Raw genomic sequence first — 22,185 nt, 5'->3', positions numbered from 1 at the left:
CCTGCTGGGTTGGGGTTCCCTTGCCAGGATTATGCATCAGACAAACCATGCAATTCTTGACCAGATTCTCCGCAAACTTAGGAATTCTACCATTCTCCCACACTGGAGCCAACAACTTACAAATTCCTTTCGCACTAATGTGCGCCATTCCGTGTGCCATCGTAACCACTGCCAGCACATACGCATCAGGCAACAACCATCGTTGGTGTTCTGACAACTCAATCCAACAGCCAGTCGAATGTAACATTCCCGTACTCTCTCTCCACACGCTGAATTCTTTCTCAGTAGCTTCAGCCTGAATCAATTTCATACTCTCTATTGTGTCAACACACATTACTCTATCCGGAACCCATTTTGCTGGACCTGCAACATATATTCGACTCGTCACATCTTTCGCCGTTTCTCTCGCTACTTCATCCGCAAACGCATTACCACGACTAACGTCATCTGTAACTTTCTTATGTGCACTGCATTTTACAATCGCAACTTGCGTTGGCAACGTAAGCGACTCGAGAAGTTCATTCACCAACTGTCCATGCTGAATCTTCGTACCATGGGAAGTAAGGAATCCACGTTCCTTCCACAATCGCCCAAAGCTATGGGCGACACCAAACGCATATTGACTATCGGTATACACAGTCACTCTTCTTCCTTTTGACAACACACACGCTCTTGTCAGTGCAATCAATTCTGCTGCTTGAGCTGAATTCTGTGGAATACGTGAAGCTTCAACGATCGTGTGCAAAGTCGTAACCGCATACACTGCAGTCGTATCGCCATTCGGAAGCTTAAAGCATGAACCATCTACCCATAGGGTATCATCAGAATTCAAAAGAGAAGTATCCTTCAGATCGATTCTACCCTTCGTTTCTTCCTCTGTCCTGAGAAAGCAATCATGTTGCTCTTGAGCATCTGTCTCTACAGAGATCGGCAACAATGTAGCTGGATTCAACGTGTTGCATCGCTTTATGTGCACATGACTCGCCAAAAGTGTCAACTCATAACCTGACAATCGCGCACTAGTCAAGTGCTGAGTCTTCGTTCTGTTCAATAAAGTATCCACTGCATGTGGAACCATCACAGCCAACGTATTATCCATCACCAAACCAGCAGACTGTCGAATAGAAACAGACACTGCCGCTGTAGCTCTCAAGCAACTCGGCAATGCTCTAGCTACCGGATCCAAAGTCGACGAGAAATAAGCACATGGACGTTGCTTGTCACCAAACTGTTGCATCAAAACTGACAATGCACAACCCTCTCTCTCGTGAACATAGAGTGTAAAAGGCTTGCTGTAGTCGGGAATACCCAACACCGGAGCAGAACATAATGCATCACGTAATCCAGAAAAACTTTCCTGACATTCGTCAGACCAAGGAAGAGGATTCGGAGTATCCTTAAGAGTAAGTGCCAACAGAGGTTTCGCAAGTAATGAAAAGTTCGGAATCCACTGCCTACAGTACGAGATAATACCCAAGAAAGCACGCACCTCTCTCTGTGTGGATGGCACAGTCATTTGTGCAATCGTTTTAATTCGTTCTGGGGTCAACCTTCTTCCCTCCTTCGATAAGAGAGGACCTAAGTAGGTCACTTATTGTCGACAATACTGCAACTTCGAAGGTGACACTTTATGGTGGAGGTCAGACAAATGTCGCAACAAAGAAAGAGTAGCTTCTTTACAAGTTACCTCATCATCAGCAGCAATCAACAGATCGTCCACATACTGAATAAGAGCAACACCAGCTGGCAAGACAATTGCATCAAGCTGTGTTTTCAAAGCCTGACTGTAGATGGAGGGACTTTCACAATAACCTTGGGGAGCGCGCTTAAACCAGAAGCTTCGGCCTCCTAAAGAGAAGCCAAAAATATCTCTACTCTCCTCGGCAACTGGAATACTGAAGAAAGCATTCTTCAGATCTATAACCGATTACCAAGCAGCTGAAGCAGGACTCATAGTCAGTAAAGCAGTAATGTCCGGGACAACAGGAAACTGTGGCACAACAATCTTATTAACCTCTCGAAGGTCGATCACAAACCTGTAAACAGGCGGCTGAGAAGAGTCAGTACGCTTCAGAACAGGCAAAACAGGACTGTTACACACGTTACCTCTCGTTTCTTCAATCACATCTTTCTCAATCAAATCGTAAATGATCGCTAAAAGCGCTCTTTCACCATCGCTAGAAATCCTATATTGGGGAATGCGTGGCAATTTAACATGTGCTTTAAGCGTTACGACATAAGGTGGAATCTCCAAAAGACCAACGTCATTAGGACCAGTAGCCCAAAGAGTATCAGGGAGAGAACACAATTCCGGTGGAAGCCGATCTTTAGACAAATACATCGGAGAGACCACTTTCTTACCCAATGTAAGCTGCACTTCTGAAGGAGAACAATGCAATGTCGCATTCAACCTTTTCAACAAGTCCAAACCCAACAAATTCTCACCACAACCTGTCGTTAAAATAAGGGGTGCTTCCAATTCACAAGGCCTGATAGAAAGAGACAAAGGACTAGAAACTGGATTACGAGCTGGGGCGCCAGAGAATCCTACCGAAACATTCGTTAAGCCAGACAAAGGTGCGCCAGGGAGCTTTGAGTGCATGATAGAACGCTACGCTGCACCAGTATCCAAAAGAAAGGGTTGTACCACACCGGATGTAACTACTGCAACATAAGGTCCACTCTAGTCTACTGGAACTGACACTACTCGCTCCCTTTGTCTTCGGCTATCCTAGCAATCATTATAACCAGTACTCTCACTCTCAACATAATAATCATCAGCATAATATTGAGCAGATCTGACAGTCGAAACATTCTGCTGATCAAAATAATTCATAGAATTCTGTGGGGGAAAGGAACGCTCGTTCTGAGAAAACGTGCCACGCCCTCTACCCCTCGATACTTGCTGGAAACCACCACGACCTCTCGGACCCGATATACCACTCGCGCGTTGTCGTAGGACAGGACAATTGCCCTTGAAATGACCTTCCTCTCTACAATACGCACACTGATTCGGACCTAACGGCGGCCTTGGAGGAAAATACTCAGGCTTCTCTGATATCCTCTGAAACTGTGGCTGTTGCTGAAACTGCGAGCGTTGCTGTGACTCTTGTTGAGTCGGGCGAGGCGGATACGCCTGCTGCAACAGAACCTTTGTCTTTAAATTTTTAGTCTTTTTCTCTACTCTATCTTTCTCATCATTGTCCCTATTCTCGTAGTACTGTGCAGTTGCCAATATCTGGGCCGACGAAGAAACAGCCCATGAACTCTCAGAATCTTTCAACTTATTACAAAGCTCGGGTAATAAATTAAAGACAAACTTGTCTACGAACAACCTCTGGCCACCTTCCGTACTCATATCCTGACCTCTATGATCTATGAATGTCTCCTCAAACCTAGTGAAGAAATCAGACACACTTTCATCCTTCTTTTGCTTACATGCGGCTAATTTATCCCAATTGACTCGTAAAGCCGGCATCATTGTCTTCATAAGATTGATAATCCTGCCAGGTAATTCTGCAACTAAAGGCTCAGGCTTAGCTCCACCAACCTGTCTACCATCCGCAGCAGCGATATTCACCCATGTATCACCTAACTCTGGCGCATGATCCTCATGACGAATCTTCGCCCACAAAAGTTGGGGAACCACGTTGCCTAACAACATGTCTATGTCAGCTAAATTCATGATGCATGCGTCAACTGTCTGGGACAACTCTTTGTAATATCCAGCCGGATTCTTACGGGGATCAGGTAAAGACTGTTTGAGAGCCAAAACCTCGACTCTCTTCCACGGAACATGTACCGATACACTTTGGAAATGTGCTGGTACAGCTGAGGGATTATTATTCACACCAGCAGCTACCGCATCGCGCCATACTGGAGGAACTTCTCTCATTGGATACTGTCTCACTTTTCTCCTAACAGAAGGATCAGACTCAAACAGTTGCTTAAGAGGAAGCTCGCTCCTAAACGCGAGTATCGTCGCAACTGCTTTCTCAAAGCCGGGACCCACTATCGTCCCTTTCGCAAACTCGGATTGTACATTAAGTAACTCCAACGGGACCTGACCCGACTCGTTATCTTCCCATTCCTCACGGAGGAAAGTACACATAACATCAAAAACGTACCTTTGCTTCGGTGCTTCCCATTGCTGGAAGACATCCATAACTGACTCTAGATCATATCTCAAGACATTTGAAACCCATCTACGAGCCAAAAGATCTACCACTGCCCGTTCTTTGGGACCAGGAAGCTGGCTACGTAATTGTTTACGTGCAGAAACAGGGGTCATACTCAATGACCCAAAGAGAGGAGACAAAAGACCCGTAATAGTATCAGTCATTCTTTGTCGAGCGGAAGGTGAAGCTGTCATAAGGACAGGAGACAAAGTATTCTGGGGTGATAGCAATGTAGCAGTAGTAGTAAGAGAAGTCAAAGGTACAGGAGAGCAAGGCAAAGAAGTTTGAGGCAGAACTGATAGTAAAGGCGGCGGCCCCAGAGGAGGCTGCGCCGTAGAAGGAGAGACCAGCTGAGGAGGAGCTGGCGGCTGAGCAACAGCAGGAGGTTGCGGAGGTGCTGTAGCACTCTGCACATAAGGAGGTGGTAATCTCAACAAATGTGACATCAAAGGATCCTTTTCAGGGTCCTTTGTTGCACTTTGTAGGAGAGATGGCAAAGCTGGATAACATATATCGATGGCCATATTATGTTGCCTATGCAACTCCTCAATCGCTTGATCTTCTTCATTTTCTTTAAACTGCTTAGCAGCTTGCATTATCGATACACCCTTTTCTCTCTTATCTCTTTTAGCTTGTCTAATTTCTTGTTGTTTGGCTTCCTTACGCCAAAGGCGGAAAGAGTCAAACATTGCCAGCCGGGCTTTCTTCCTAAATAATACAGCTTCCAAATTATCTAAAATATCGGTATTGAAACTACCATGTTGAGGCCATCGTAAGACACCATCTTTCCTAGTGTAGCGGACCCATACTTTGTTAAACGTAATGGGACCCACGCTATGTTTAGAATAGAGCTCATAAGTCGGAGTTCCAACCGGAGGTATCGGACATGAGTCCTCCAATCGGGAATCCCTGTTAGAACCACAACAAAATATCTTCCTAATTTTGCTAAGACCAGGCATCTTAGCTCACTAATCTAGCTTCAAACTTCAAGGGATTTATCACAAACGATAGTCTCGTAAATGTACGAGTCCCTCGGCTTTGGTAATTGCAATAACCAAATCAAAGACCCAAAGAAACCCAAAACAAAGGACTGGGAGCGACCCACTTATACTTAGCTAAGGTATCAGTCACGCAACCAGAAGATCCGTCTATCGTCTCACCGTACAAATCATCACAAGGGGGGGGGTGTCCAAGACAGGGCGACGACAGTCAGGGCAGCAGTCCTCCGTAGCCGTCAGGAAAACGGGAAGCCTTGCAGTAAAAACCTTCAGTCCACGTTCGACATGCCGGGGTCGATGAAGTGGGGGCCCTCTTCCGGAATTTCCTCACAAAGCTCCTCGCAATCTTCGGGCTTGGACCGGTACTGCTGAAGTCGCCCCACGTTGGGCGCCAACTGAAGAACCGGGCTTTTAGTACCCAGCGGCGCCAGGGGCATGCCCAAAGTCTTCGGGTTCACCTGTCTTAGAATACAGAGACACGGGATACTTCTTGGTGGCGTCAAAGATAGGATTTATTGGCTGCAACCAGAAACAGAGGTCCACGAAGTACAACACCGCGTATATTCGTAGGAGACTGCTCAAATTTGTGAAGTGGGTCTTCTCCTTTTATGCCAAAAATCACATTCCGGACAAACACCCATTATTTATAATTTGTCCAATCATAGGCATTATTACAAAAGGTATCGCATAACGGCAAACCCACTTTTCGGTTGTCCGGCCCACCATAAATTATCAACATTCCTTCTCACATAAGTCGGACAAACCCACAATAGAAAGGACCACAACCCATGTCATAAAGGAGGCCATAAAGGAAGAAACAGAAACAGATACAGAGCAGGATAAGGGATGTGTGTGCATATGAAACTTTACAATGTCCTGTGCTCTGATCCTTAATCTTGATCAGCTATCCGGCAGGGAACTGGTTCAGCAAGGTCAGCTTCAGGCAACGAGGTCAGTTCACTTGGTTCATCCAGAAGTCAGCACGAACTCGGGGCAACGTGTACGTGTACCAAGGACTCGTTCGACCGCAGTCGACGGCCTATGTGAGTGCAACCAAAGAAATGGCTGCCATGCACAAAATGGAACCCATGGTTCGGAACGAAATCTCCAAATACGTAGTGAACCTGTCGGTCTAACATGACGAGATCACTCGTACTTGCCGAACTCACTAGTTACGGTTTGCTACTATCAATTTCGTAACGAAACCATGACATTTATAAAGTGGGTTCAGAATTCACAGAGCCACAAGTGGTCCAGGATTTGTTCACCCAAAATGCCTAATGAGACCAGCTGGGGTGTAAGCCTCACTTCTTAGCCCAAAACATCCAATATTCTATCACCCACCATTTCCAGTAGGCCCCAAAGTTTGGACATTGCCACAGTGTGTGCATCAGGGTGCCTTTCATGCGGCATCTCCGCAGGCATTGTTCATCAGTTGCCCAACCCATACGGAACAGCGGGTGCAAGTGTAATGTGCCCAACTCAGGATTTTGAATTGGATCAAGCAGAATTTCGCCTGCATCGTGACCTCTCTGGGATACCCGCACTCCTGCCCCCATTCATCATCCTCCCATCTACCCAGATCCCTCTCCCATTTTTCTCTCAAAGATTCAAGTGATGCAAGGCTGTTACTCAAGAGTGTGGAGTAGAGCCTTGACACTGCATGCTCTGTCGGGGGCACCCAGCACTCTGTATTCCATAGGAGATTCCTCCTCCACCTCTTCCTGCAGGCCCCCCATTTACCTAGAATGAATCGCATCTGTTGGTACTTAGGAAACTGACTCCTTGACAGCTCATATTCAGTGTGCAAATCAGTAAACATGGTCACTGCATCTTCTCTCAATATGTCACCCAGTTTGGAGATCCCCAACAGGTCCCATTTTTGATGTCCCTCTGTCTTGTGCAAACCACGGAGGATGTCCGAGGCCCAAAGTGTGGTCGCCAATGTCAATCAGCCCCGCCACCCCATTGTATGCATTGCCCACTTCTGTGTTGACCACTGTCTCTGTGGTAAGGGGAATAGGGTAGCCGTCCCTCTCCGTAGAGTCGACGGAGGTATCCCTCCGGGGCCATAGCAGGACGGCCTGCCCTCAAGGACGATTCTTGTTGGGCCGAAAAGGCCCAAGAATTAACAGTCAGCAGCTGTGAGGGCCAGTGATAGAGCCAGATGTTTGGGTTTGGGCAATGTCCTCCTCCATCTGGCATCTTGTCAGTAACAAGAGGGCAATTCTTGGTATTCCACCGTCCCACAGCAGAACCCTTGTGACATTGTCCATCCTGTGGAAAAAGGCATCCAGGACTGGGAAGGGGGTATTCTGCAGGATGTACAAAATGTTGGTAAATAGATCAATTTATAAAGGGCCACTTACCCCAGGAGTGAGATTCCTCCGACTCTCCACATCCCTCTAATAGACCTATAGGATTTTCACCAGGTTTCCCTGCAGATACAAGTCCGGTTTGGTGTCACAAAAATACTCAAGTATTGTAACCCCTGGGGCATCCATCGTAATGGGCAATCCAGAGCCCAGTTCGGGTCTCCCACCTCCATGGAAAAGGCCACCGACATTTGCTAATTAATGCAGAACACAGCATAGGTCCCAAATCTCCAAGGTGAGCAGAATTCTCAGCACAGAGCACGGGGTAGAGGAGGGTATCATCAGCATATAGTGAGAGAACATCCTCACAGCCCGGGTCCTTTCGGAGGTCCCATATTTGTGCATCTATTCAGATCCACGATGCCAGGGGTTCAAGAGCGACCGTAAAATGTATGGGTGAGAGCAGACGGCCCTGTTGGGTGCCCTTGGATAGTACAAAACTTTCTGAGAGGCCCCTGTTATCTCGGACTCTTGCCACTGGGTCTTTATATAGTAGGCCAACCCAGGATACGAAATAAGGTTCAAATCCCTTCTTGCGGAGCATGGCCATCATTAGGGAGTCAACTGCCTTCTCTGCTTCCAAGGCCAGTAGGACCCCTGACTCTTGTAGTCCCCTACTGTGTGTCAAGCAGCCTATCAATCCCTGCAGAATATGACTCATGGCCTTGTACGGCAAAAATTAAAATGCATGTCAACCACCTACATGAGGTGGTTTGCTAGATTCTTGGCCAGGATTTTCGTTTTTGTTTTAATCAATGAGATCAGCCTAAAAGAGGCACAATCATCTATGGGTTTCCTATCCCTATATATCAGAACAATTGTGGCTTCACGAAGGTCACGCGCAAGGTGCCCATCTCCCAGGCAGTGCTAAGCATAGAGAGATTGGCTTGCACCTTAAGATGTTACAATGCTAAAAAAAAAAGTCTACAGAGAAGCTGTTAGGGCTCTCTATTTTGCCATTGCTCTGTTCGGAGATAGCTGTAGCCATCTCACCCTCCGTGATCTTCCCATAGAGCGCTTCAACCTGGTAAGGCTAAAACGACTATTCTTAACTGCATATTTACTTAACTTGACTATATGCACATCTCTATTTTTAGTTGCTCTATCTCTAGCTGCCTCATCTTCATTACACTTAAGGCCTCTATCTTTACATCACTCTGCAGGTTTTTTTCCATCCATTCTTTCTCCCCTTGTTTCAGTTTCCTATCATTCTCTTCCTCCTTTCTCCCTCTCTCATTCCGAGCAAACGTCTGTTCATGAAAAAACAGAGTCCTGGGTCCCAGAAATGCTGGTCATCACCACCAGCGCAAATCTATTGCTAGTACACTACACTTTAATGCATCTTTGGAATGTTGTATGAGTGTTAATCTCTCGCCCTGCTGACCAGGTCCTTTTGTCAATTGAAGGTTCAAACTTCCTGCAGAGATTTTGTTCAGGCTCAATGGTATAGTATTAATGTAATATAATACCTGAACACCTCCTGTAGGGTGATGGATAGTCTTACTGTTTGTAGTATCTGTCATTAACCCCGATTGGACCCTCTGCATAAAGATACCTACTTGTTCAAACAACAGAGAATACTCAGTTCTTGGGACCTCGATACAGTGTATAGAAAATCAGTCTGACCCATCATTTCTGATGGTCACGTAAATAAAACATTCAGTCATCTAAATATCAATTTCTCTGAATGTGGGCTGAAGGCCTGAGGAGAGGATTTTTAATTTGCATAGAATAACTCGGTCTTATGAAAGAGGTAATGGCAACATCAAAACTGTTGACATTTGATAACCACACTGAGCGGGAGAGGCACCCATGATTTGTTGTATCTTCCTTTCTTTTATTCACTCAATGAGGTCCAACTTGCTATCTCCAACAGAGTTTAAAAGGATTAAACAAATTACAGGATATGACTAAACAAAAGAAATAACTAGTACTATTATTTTTTTTAAATGAGTTCATCTGTTGAACAAGGATGGAGTGAACCTTCTTGAGATTTTGTAACTGATCATCTAGAGAGTGTACTCCCAGTTGTGAAGTTACACTTGAAAGAAAGATTGAACAATTATGTTCTTGAGCTCAGACATTCCAAAAAGCAAAACTGCTTATAATAGCATTGTGATTTTTCTATGTGCATGGCAATAGAGTACTCCAACTGTTCCACTGTGTCTATTCTTTACTCCAATTCCATTATTATTGGGGCTAGAGAATTTTTCTTGGCTCTTCCAATGATTTAGCAGGCTACATTGATTAAAGCAAAGACACTTGTGTCATTATTTCAAAGCAGCAGATAATCTGTTGCCACTCATTTACCAACACCAGAAACCAAGCACACTCTTTTGTCTTTATTTTTTATAGATATTTTTATTGAGGTCATAAGTAAGAAACAAAATAACACATTACAAAACAAATCCATCAGTTGGTGGTACGAAAGTTATAAGACATAACAATCACACAATCATAGAGACAATGTAGCTGGATGCATAAAAAAAAAGAGTACGATCAAGAACAGAAGAAACAAGGAAAGTAAAAGCTATGGAGATGGGTGGTAAGGACCTGCCTGCAATTGCACCAAACAGCCCCTAAACAGTGCCCATATCTTCCTAAGGCAAGCACGCCATCATCATTAGGGATAATCAGGCTCTCCAAGAGCCCTATTATGGTAAATTCATGCCACCAGAGAATTGCGTTAGGAGCCTGTGCCAACAACCAATGTCAGGGCCCGATTCAGTTGAGCTACAGAGATAGCACAGAAAAAAACCCACTTAGGTGGGCTAGTACACAAGGTGAATGCCCCAATACAATTCATTTAGGGGCCCACCTCATGATAGTAATGCTAAGCATATTCAGCTTAAAAAATACGGCCTGCCAGTATTGAAAAATTGCAAGACAAATGACAAAGCTATGAACTGAGTCTGCCCAATCACCAGAAAATCGAAAACACTTGAGTCATGCCTCAAATTAATAATTCCTAAATGATAAGGAGTATAATAGAAGTCATTGATAAATTTGAACTGATGAGTTTTAACCCAGGAGACATTCAGAACTGAATTTGATCAAATATTTGTACGTCTCATTTCATCAGCAATAACTTGGACCCCAAGAGATCGGCTTCACTTATCAGACAATGTCTGAAAAATATATACAAATCCTCTCCGAGCACACATTAAGTAATAGATGGTCAATAACAGTCTCAAAGTCTCCAATATTCTAGTCGACTTTTAATCCTTAGACATCCGTTAAGGGATATGATTCAATCCGTATTCGATTTTCATCAGTACAGCTTCATGAACAGCATGGCTTAGTTCAACAACAATGCAACTTGATACAGCAAGCAAGGAAGAGAAATCGCTGTGATATTATCTCGAAAGAGAGAAGACACTCACCCTCAAAGAAACAGCCTAAAGTAAGTATGCAGGATGTCTGACAGCAGTTGATCTAATTTCCGTGCAGTTGACGGGTAAAGTTGGGATTAGAACCTATATAAGAAAATGTGTTAAATAATGTAATCACCAACATCTGCATTTTCTGATAGGCCCAAAGAGAGTCAAAGAACCCCCAGAATCTCAAAACGAGTTTGCTTCAAATAGACACTATGGATAATGCCAAAGCGTGGGGTGATATTGGTTCCCCGAGAGAGAGGAATTCTGGAAACAATCCACCTAGCCACCTTGGTTCGCACCACAATGCTTTCACTAGTCTGGACATAAATGCTGCTAGAAAGTAGAAACGTTAATCTGTTAATTAAAGTCCACCCTCCAGTCGTGGTCGTTGTAACATATGTATGTTAGCCCTGGGCTTTTTATACCCCCAAATGAACTTTTGCCAGATAGCTTCTTTCTGTGTAAAAAGTATTTGGCTAAATATAAAGGTATGCCAGAAAGAGGTATAGGTAGCAAGGGAAAATAATCATCGTGATTAAGTTGCATTGACAGATTAGACCAATGTGAAAATGATGCCACTTACTCAATCTCTCCTGTGTTCTGCCGGATAGTATGCCATAATTAGATTCCCTTACATCCTCCCTTTTCACAGAGACTTCGGTCCCCAGGTAGGTCACCGACTTGACCAATCGCCTATCATCCCAAGAAGGGACTGTGATGGTGAGGAGCTGGGTCTTATCAAGGTTTAGTTTGTACCCAGAGATAGCCCCATACTCATTAGCCAATTTTTCAAAAGCTGCCTGAGAACCCTCTGGGGCAAAGGTCATGATGGTAATGTCGTCCGCACAAGCAAGCACTTTGAGCTCACGTTGATCGATGCGCAGCAAGGCAGTATTCCTCAGGCTCATGAGGGCTTGAATTTAAGGTTCTATATAAAGCACAAAAGAGCAATGGTGAAAGTGGACATCACTTTACGGGTGCCACAATTTATCTAAATTAGGTTGGTAGAAGACCCTGAACATTAAACCCTAGCCTTAAGATTCTGGTAAAGCTGTTGAATCAAAGCAATAAAGCGAGGCCCAAATCCTTACACAGCCATAATGGCCCTAAGAAAAGGTCATGAACCCCATTCAAAGGCCTTTTCAGGGTCTAACATGATTGCTCTGCCCTGATTTCCCTGAGCACAAATACAGTGATAACAATATTGACATGGGCAGTGTTTTCCCGCCCTGGAACAAAACCATGTTGATTTTCATCAACAAGATCAGAATTAACCATTGCTAAAGCTTGTTTCCTAAAATTTAAGTATACATCTTGGGATCAGCATTCATCAAAGAAATAGGCTGATATGAACCACTGAGAAAGGGATCTTTCCCTGTCTTAGGAAGGATGACGAAGTCGGTCTATTTTTTTAAATTTCACAAGTAATTCAAAAGAGTTGAATAGAGCATGGAGAACCGGTAATACAAGATGTGACAATCTAACATAGAAATCCAATGGAAGTTGATCGGTGCCATAGGCCTTACCTCATGCCAGCTAGCCAATAGCGTATTAAACTTCAAAGACTGATATTTGACCTTCTTGCTTATGCTATTGTGTAGCAGACAGTTTCCGATGATGGTGGACCCAGAGAAACTGGATGATCTGGTCTGTGAAAGGACCAATTCCTAGTCACACAACTTCTGATAAATGCTGTGGAACTCCTCTTGGATAAGGGCTGGATTTTTCACAATAGTCCCTTGAGAGTTCTTGATCGCAGAAATTGCAGCTGCATTAGCACTATCACGGAACCGGAAAGATAACACTCAGCCCATTTCTTCAATAAAGAATTGTGATCTAATGTAACCCTTGGAATAATGGAAACTCTCTGCAAATATGGACACCCTGAACTCACAACTTATGCAAGTTGAGAAGGTTCAGAAAAGCCATAAAACTCTCTTGAGAGCAGTCAAGACCCAGATCCCATGACATGTAGTTACAATGACCATGCTCTCATCAAGCGTTTAAGATTTGGAGAATATGTCTCACCAGAATAACCTCAAGATATTGGGGATCCCGAGGGATCAGAGGACCAATCCTAGAGGCTATATAATTTGGTTGTTTAGGGAAGCCTTTTTTACACTGGGGGGCTGGGACATGGACAGCATGATTCAGAGAGCTCATCGCTATCCATTCTCATATCCTCATTATTCACAAGCCATCCTGATATATGTGGGTAACTTCCTCCTCCCTCAGTAGATAAACATGGATGCTCATCCAGGATCACCAGTGAAAGCAGCTGGAGTGGACTTTTTTGTTCGATCAGATTTCTCTCATGAGACTAGTTTTTCGTTGGAAGTTGAGAGAGCATATTCCGGAACTTCAAAAGCTTGGAACTTCAGTTTCATTATTGGAGCCAGCAATCCCGTGCATCCAATATGAGGAGCAAATGTATTCATGTATTGAACAGCCTGGGGTGAGGAGCTCTTGACCAAGTCAGTGGAGGGAAATAAGGAGACTAATGGATCTGGTTGATTCTGCTTTGTCTTTTTCTTCTTGCTTCTTTTTCCTTGTAGGTTGTTACAGAGTGGTTAACTTAGTTTCTTGCGTACGCCTTCCCTCTTTTCTTTTTTTATTTCTCTCTGTTAATGGAAGCTTTAGGTCTGCAGGGTCAGCTGACACCTAGGTTAGATTTCATGAAAGTTTCATGAGGGTTCTTCATTTATTAATTATGGCTCTGGGTGAAAACATTTTGGGTCCTTTGGGCGGGTGTCTCGGGCGGTCACTGCCCTGCCCCTTTAGTTCTTTTTCCCAAATCCATCCTCGGTCTGCGGTGCTCTGTGGGGTAGGGGACTTTATATACTCATGTCTACTGCAGTGCTAGTGGTATTCTTTTGACCGGGGTTGGTCAGCCCTTTTTCTGGGCCTTGCATGGTATAGATAGGGTTGGGGGAAGGCTGGGGGTCGGGGTGGGTGGCGGGGCCATGGTCTGGGTCACTTTTGTCTTTATACTGATTTTTTTGTTGGAATGTTTGGTCAGGTTGTTGGGAAACAATTAGGCCTTATGGTTGTGGACGGTAACGTTAGGACCAAAATTATTCTGTGCTGTTGTTCCCTTTCAGAGTGTGCAAGTTATTCAATCAAGAATGTCAAGGTTTAGCCCGGGGTGTGGTTCTGAGCAGCATCTTCATATTCTTCTGTGGAATATCAATTAATTGTAAGCATCTTATAAGCGAGAATTAATTTAAGAGGTGCTACGCTATCTTCATCCACATTTAGTTGGCCTACAGTAAACTCAGTTCTTGAATAAACAGACCTCCCCTCTGGATGATTTCTGGGATGAAGTCCTATCCTCAGCTTGCTTCACTTCTCTCAGAGAGGGATTGCCCTACTGGCTCAGGATAGGTGGATGATGGCTCATAGCAACAGACAAAAGGGGCCTATTATGCACTATGAAATGTGTACTCAATTGGGCCAACACTGGTGATCCTGTGGTCTTTAATTGTCTGTTTTCTAAGCTACATCAATGGTGAGAACCATTGATGATTTGCGTGGACTTCAACATCATCCTTAACCCGTGGATAGACTCATCTTTTAGGATTCAAGGGCTAAACTCTTCTTCTTCAAGAAGCACCTGTAGCTCAAAGCAAATAGCTAGGGCTGTTTTGTTGCATGTAATGAGATCTTATGCTCTGGTGGATGTCTGCCGATATTCTCAGATGGCAGAACATGGGTTTACATATTTTCCTGCCTCTCGTAAATCTTTTTCTCTGATATATATCTTCCTTGCTAGCCAAGCTCTTATGTCCCATCGTGGGGCCTGATACGAGTTTGGCAGTGCAGCGTCGGTTTCGCCCTGCAGCTGCACTACCAAACCCGTGGTCAGGCCACCCGCCCTATTACAAGTATTTCTTGTGTTCGGCGGGCTATTATTTGACGTTCTCATGACAGTTCCCCTGAAAGTGGGCACCACAATGAGAACGCCAAAAACAGTTCCTGCACGGTATGGCATGTGCAGGAAATGGGGTGCATGCACACAGGGGGCACATGTAGTGCTCCCTAAAGGCACCCCATGTCCCTGAGGCACAAGGAGGCCCTTGAATAAAATGCAATGCTAAAATAGACATTTATGGCGCACGTGTTGGAAGATTATGATTGACTCATAATGAATTTTTAGAGAAAAAAGGAAAGTTGAAATAACACCTTATAGCCTGCCCGTTATGACAGATCATATGAATAAATTGAAATCTAATCATGTATTTTAGAAAATAAAATTTAAATATGTTGCTTTTGTTAACGATGGATCAGTTGTATTTCATAGCTAATCAAAGTTTGTTTATTTACAACTGATTTGGTATCACCAGTAATCAGACAGAATACAGATGTGCTGCCCAAAAGAGAATCTCTGTCGACTGGTCATGCTACGACTCTTTTTGTCCGGCTTACAGGATACCCTTTATCACAAGAGAATCTTATATATTTATTTTGAGTTAAAATTGTCAATTCATGCTTGTATTTTAATTCATGAAGAGCAAGCATCTTGCCACTCTTCTGCATACACATAGCAAAGATGTGAATGGCTATCCTACTACATGACTTTTAGCTCTTCAAAGCATCTCAGTATTTCTGCGTATCTCTAAATTGTTGTGACAGAAGTTTACTTCGTGAATGTTCAGCTTCAAGATATTTCATCATAGTGGAGCTCACCATCCTGAATTGCATAATCAAAATTGGATGATTGTCATTCAGATTTCAGCTTTAAATGTGTCTCACACAACTAACTTGTGACAGAAATACATCCATGAAGGATAAAGGAAACACAGAAATGTATAAGTAATTCCCCCCTCTGACATGCCATCTTACTTACCCAGTCTCCTTCAGAATTGTACAGTATGACACTGAACATGTAGCTGCTCCACTGTGTAATTTGGGCTTGGAATGTCCAGACTCTTAGCTGTAAATACACAAAAAAGAGAGCCAGGCACAACCCAGTACAAGGCCCACCTTCAGTAACTGCCATCTCTGCCCTCCACACATTATCCCTCTCCTATCACTAGACCACACTTCCCAAATTACTCATCTTAAGTAAGGAATGGCTAAATAATCATCAAAGTTGTCTTTATGACTCAGGCGGAATAGTAGATGAAATAACATTTATCTGGAATGCTATTGGCATCATGAATCTTTAAAGATTCACTCACTTTGAATAGATCTTAACATTAGAAGAGAATCCCACATCATCTAGATATAACACACTTATGTTGACCTTTGCACTTTAAAGCAGTACCTTCAAGGGAGATGTTACTGAAGCTACAATTTTCAAAATATGCAGAGGGCACAAGGTTATCACTTTGCAGTCATATCTTCTGTTCTGCAACATTCAGTGCATCCTAGAAGGTATGGATATTACCAGTACAAACTTGGCATTCCATTTGTCCCCTTTATGTGGGGTCACTAGGGACAGGAATGTTTAAAATGGCCAACTTAAAGTTCAAGGCAAAACAGAACGCTTACAAGCTTATTGTATCCAATGTAAATTTCTATTGTTTGGGACACTGCTGCAGATATAAAAATCACCAGGTTGTTGAACAATCAAGCAATCAAGCCAAATATTATGTTTCAGGTAGAAAGTACTGCACGGTCACTGGAAAAAATGTTCTTTGAAAAATGTGTTCCAAGATAAGTGAGCATGAATAGCAATGAGTGACTTTTGGTCAAGACATTATTAGAAAGACAACGAAGAGGTGAATGTTAGGTGTCATGCTGAATACCTACTCTAAAGGCCATTTCTTCATCGCTAGCATGGGAGGACAAGGGAAACATTCAAGACATGGTTTCAACTCAATTACTAGCATCTCCTCTCACCTACCATTACTCCCGGAGCAGCATGATGTATGAGCGTAACCATTTGGATGCTCCCATGTGCCATTCCACCTGTGGCAGGCCAAATGGGTACTACAGCCTATCTCTTTCTTGAGATATATCTAAATTTATCTCAATCTCTCTCTCTCTCTCTCTCTTTCTCTCTTTCTCTCTCTCTCTCTCTCTTTCTCTCTCTCGCTCTATTTTTTGTTTGAGGACAATAAAAGAATACATTTCCTACATCTCCGGTCGTTCGTGAATTTCTGTTCGGCAGAAGCAATCGCAACGAAAGACGGAGCATCTCTATTGTCTTGATAAATATATATATATATATATATATGTATATAGTCAACAAGTCGCTCCTTCCGACTTCCCATGGCCCGAGGGAATTGGCGTACACACTCGGTGGAGCACGCCGAGATTTAATCCTCGTTTTTTGCGACAAAAATGAATATATATATATATACTGATATTGGAGAATTAATAGGCCCGAAGCCAACAGTGACATACAGAAAAACACGATCATTAAAGGACATACTTGTAAGCAGTCATTTCAAGAAGAAAGAACCGGCGAATTGGCTTGAGGAACAACGGAATGGTTTTACAAAATGCAATTCTTGTAAGGCATGCAAAATCGGAAAAAATACAAAATCTATCGTAGAAACAAATGTTAACAAACTGACAGTGAACCAACGAATAACATGTAAAACACAGTATGTGGTCTACGTTATAGAATGTAAATGTGGCCAAAAATACATTGGTAGCACCACTTGTCCTTTAAAAAAGTGCATTTTGGTACATATCCGAGCTGTAAAAAACAAAAATATTGCATATGCTACTGCCAAGCACATGATCCTATGCCAAAATGGAGATTGGCGGGCAATGAACTATTATGGAATTGATACCATCTTGCCAAATGAACGAGGCGGTGATCGTAGAAGAGAATTACGCCAATTGGAATCCCGATATATTATCAGACTAAAAACTAAAATACCGAGAGGGATGAACTTTGATGAAGAACTTTCTGTACATCTTGAGTAAAGATGTGCATAGTATATCCATTGGACTGAGAAACCCCTATCCTGATACCTCTATGAGAACTGTGGAATGGAATATCTAATGCGACTGAAACATGCTTTTCCCCGACCCCCCCTCCTCCTCTTTTTTCCTCCTTTTTTTCCTCCTCTTTTCCTCCTTTTCTCCCCTTTTCCCCTTCTTCTCTCCCTCCCCTCCCATTTCCTTTCACCTTTCCCTTCCCTCCTCCCTTCCCTTTCTCTCTTCTCTCTTTTTTCTTCTCTTCTTTTTGTGCTTTTACACTTTGGCCCATGCATACATTTGCAGAATGGGATTACTTCAACGATACTAATCGTGAATAAAGTGAGACTAATAGAATCATCATAGTTATAGAATAATAATTTCTTGCAGAAACAAGTTCAGATCTATGAAATAACACTCTATAATGTTTTTATTTTTCTCTTTCTTTCTCTTTTTCTTTCCTTTTTATTCTTCCTTCCCTCGCACTCCCTTGTTATAAATTATCATGCACTAAACAAAAGACGCTGCAAATCTGATATTGAACAGAATAACGTACTAAACGATTATGTAATCGTGAATGTTATTTCAATTGATACTATATCAATGTTAATTAATGTTTGCTTGTGCAAAAATTCTATAATGATTTCCTTTCATGAATTTTTAACTTACGCACTACATTACCCACAATGCCACATTGAGGCCAGGTGGGTGTACAAATAGTGCAATAGAGAAAGGACTCACCAACCGTGAGCAAAGCCGTGGAGGCTGAAGCGCGTCGGTTGAGCTTTCTTAAATAAAAACTTTTCCAGATTGCATCTTTCTCTGAGTGCCGCGTCTCTTGGTGATAAATAAGTGAATTCAGGGTCTGGGTCAGACCCGTACGCTGAGTACCCGCTGACAGTGTGCGTCTGAAAATCACGGACCACTTTTGTGGAATGGATATATATATATATATATATATATATATATATATATATATAAATGAACCAAACAATCCACCTCCCACAGTGACACCATGGAAGGAAGCACGGACACAAAGTGGTTCAGGATTCGGCATCTCTTTATTTGTTGATGTCGCCCTCAATCCTGAGCACAAGGAGAGACGCATTTCAGCCACTAAATGGCCTTCGTCAATATAGACCAGGTACTATTGGAGTGAGTCTCCCTTTATCTTTTTGCTGGTTTTAGATGCTTTGGACACTGTGCCACTGCTATTCAGTGCCACAGTGCAAGTGCTCCCTATTGTAAATTGTTGTAATGTATAAGTGACTCCATGATTAGCTTATTTGATTTACTTGTCAGACCCTAATACAGTGCACCGTGTGTGCCCACGGCATTTAGATAAAATGCTGCTATTGGGCTTGCAGCACTGATTGTGCCATCCACAGAAACAGCTTGTAAAGTGTGTCTCAGGCCTGCCATTGCGGAGCCTGTGTGCAGTCTAGTACTGCCATGTCGACTTGGTAAGTCCACCCACTAACCAGTCCCTAACACTTCCCTTTTCTACATGTTAGATTCCCCTAAGGTAGGCCCTAGGGCAGGTTGCATTATGTGAGAAAGGTAGGACATGCCCTGATGTGTGTGGCATGTCCTGATAGTGAATTATAGCCAATCTCGTTTTCATTATTTCATGGCTACCTGTCCCCATAGGCCCGAATGGGCAGTTGATTATAACATCTTATAACCCTAACTGTCCCACGGAACATGGTAGAGAAACACATTTAGTATACCTGAACTCAGAATGATAAAATACATCTTTTAGTGAAGTTGATTTTGTGTTTGAAAATATCACTTATAGAAAGTAGGTATTTTCTTGCCTAACCATCCATCCAAGCCTCCCTCTGCTAGGTTGTGTATTCCATGTCTGGTTTGTGAGTGACAGGGGCTGGGGCTGGGGTGGCTCCAGGAGACACGGTGAGTCAGCACAAGGCTGAATAGGCCTATCTGCATTGGGAGTGGTGGGACGAGTAGCACCTGGGCTGAATTGGGCTGTGTCTGCCTTCCACAATGCTGGCTCCACCTCCTGTGGTGAGTCTGATAACACTGGCCCACACTGACAAAGGAAGAAGTTGTGCACTGGCAGAATCCACCCAGAACTGGTTTGGACCAGGTACAGACTCTCTCTGCCTTCAGAGACAAAGGATTTGTGCGTATAAAAAGGGGGACCCAAACCCCGAACTTTAGATGTAATTGCTGGGGATGGCCTGCAGTGGTTTCTTTGTTGCCAAGGAAATGAGAAAGACTTTTATTTGCAACGTTCATCATCTTGAAGAAGAATCTCCAATGGCTTGAACTGTGCTTGCCTCCTGCTGAAGTCTCAGGGATACAAGACTTCACCACCAGCTTCCCCCTGAATTTCCTTGCTGGGAATTATGTCTGCAGAAACCTGCGTGTTGTTGGGAGCTGGAAGTGCGACTCAACGAGAAGAAACGTGTCGCATCCGCAGCTGTCGCATCATTAGAGAAGCGTGCCGCCACCGCAAAGGTCACAGTCACATCACAGGAGAAGCATGTCTCCATCGCAGCTATGTGTCGTCACATCACAGGAGTAGCGTGTCGCTACCGCAAGGGTTGCCGTCGCATCACCGGAGAAGCGTGTCGCAGGACCTGTCGTGGCTCCCTAAAGTTACAGAGTCGCCTCACGGCCGTCGGGCATGCACGCATCGTCTTCACGTCGTCGCATCGCATCAAGGGCACCATCTTCTCGCATCGAACCAGATCGTCGCATCGCGGCGCCATCTTGTTGCATCGCAACTGGGACGCACCACGAGATCGTCGCACCACCACCTCTCCGGTAAGGAACAGACGCATCGCCTACTTGGCGCAAGCACTGAGGAACAGACGCATCACCTACCCCGAAGCAAGGAACAGATGCAGCATTCTCCCTGCGAACCTTTTGTTTATCTTGCGTGATGCATCCAAAGGTACTTTGTGAGAAAAGTGTTGCATTTACCATCTAAAGTGAACTGAGTTATTTCTACCATCTTAAAGTCATTTTCTTACTACAGTACTGTGGATTTTTGTCGTTTGGGTCTTGTGTTAAGTCTATATGAAGAATACTTATTTTTATAAAACCTGTACTGTGTCCATCTGTAGCGTTTTCACTGTATTACTGCGTGTGGTCACAAATGCTTTACACACTGCCTCTGAGATAAGCCTTCCTGCTCGTGCCAAGCTGCCACAGGGTTGAGCAGGGGTTATTTTATGGGTGTAGCCCCTTACTCTAACTAGAAGCAAGAGTCCCTATTTGGACAAAGGCCATTGCCAACTAAAGACACCCAGTTTTACCATTTGTGGTCAGCGGTGAGGATTTGGACTTGCATTTGTGACTCATATACAGTGATTCGTGTGCACTACTAGTGAGTGCAGACCAAACGCAACCACATACATTTTTTGGGTAGAATTATTTTTCCTTGGAACTGTTATTTTTGCTAAAGACCGCCAGTTCGTATTGCCATGAGTAAAGCAGCATCCAATGCATCTATGGATATAGATTTTGAGGAAGAAAGGTTGGAGGCCTACAATGTGAAACAGCTGAAAGCCTTCTGTAGAAAATATAAAGTTGCTACTCCAGGCCTCACCAAGAAGAATGAGTTCCAAGAGGCGCTGAGGGCCTGGGTGGAAGCAAGAAATGCCTCTGAGCATGTGGAAGAGCCTGCAGAGGAGGCTGAGAATGCAGAACAGCAGCTGGATTGGCCATTGGGTCCAGCCAGGGAGAGAGTGTAATCCCCCATAAGCAGCAGTGTTTCTTTCAAGGCCATATGCCCAGGAGAGCTGGAGGACAGAGAGAGAAATAGATTGCATAGAATGGAGAGTTCCAAGCTCAAGTTAGAGAGTCAAAAGGACGTAGAGAGTAAGAAGTTGAAGCTTTAGAATAACAGAATAGCTTTTGAAAGGGAAAAAGAGAAATTAGACATGAAAGATTTTTGAGGGAATTGAAGCATAAGGCTAAACGTTTTGAATTGAGTCCCTCTGGTGGCAGGGCATCATCTGTGCCTGCAGAAGGCAGGGTATATTTCCCAAAGGATGTCATCAAAATTTCCATAAGCATGAAGATATTGGGCAGTGGTTTGCAGCCCACCGGGTCCCTGAGAAGGATTGGGGAGCAGGAATGTGGGGCCGCTTGTTAGTGATGGGAGGGATACATTGTAAGACCTGCCCAGTGAGAGTAGGATGCTTTATGCCCACATGAAGGAAACCCTGATGACAAGTTGTGGACTGACCCCAGAACTCTATGGATAGAGGTTCAGGAATTGTAACAAGCTGGAGGCTACCACCTGGGTAGAATATGTGTCTTTATTTTGCAGAGCTATGGATGGTTGGGTGAAGGGTAGCAAAATGAGTACTTTTGAGAAGCTCTATGATTTGTTTACATGAGA

The 22,185-nt window shown here is 43.8% G+C and overlaps 1 protein-coding gene across 1 annotated transcript in view; it reads right to left on the bottom strand.

The window, feature by feature from the left end:
* LOC144762718 (uncharacterized) overlaps positions 1–22,185 on the bottom strand; it is a 186,055-nt gene that overhangs the window by 44,250 nt on the left and 119,620 nt on the right. Inside the window, exon 16 of the mRNA XM_078647967.1 lies at positions 15,778–15,864. Coding sequence (XP_078504093.1) covers positions 15,778–15,864 — 87 coding nt within the window. The remainder of the gene's footprint in view (positions 1–15,777; positions 15,865–22,185) is intronic.

This window comes from Lissotriton helveticus, chromosome 6 (assembly GCF_964261635.1).
Source record: "Lissotriton helveticus chromosome 6, aLisHel1.1, whole genome shotgun sequence".
Classification (NCBI taxonomy): domain Eukaryota; kingdom Metazoa; phylum Chordata; class Amphibia; order Caudata; family Salamandridae; genus Lissotriton; species Lissotriton helveticus.
This window is presented reverse-complemented; position numbering and strand designations above follow the sequence as displayed.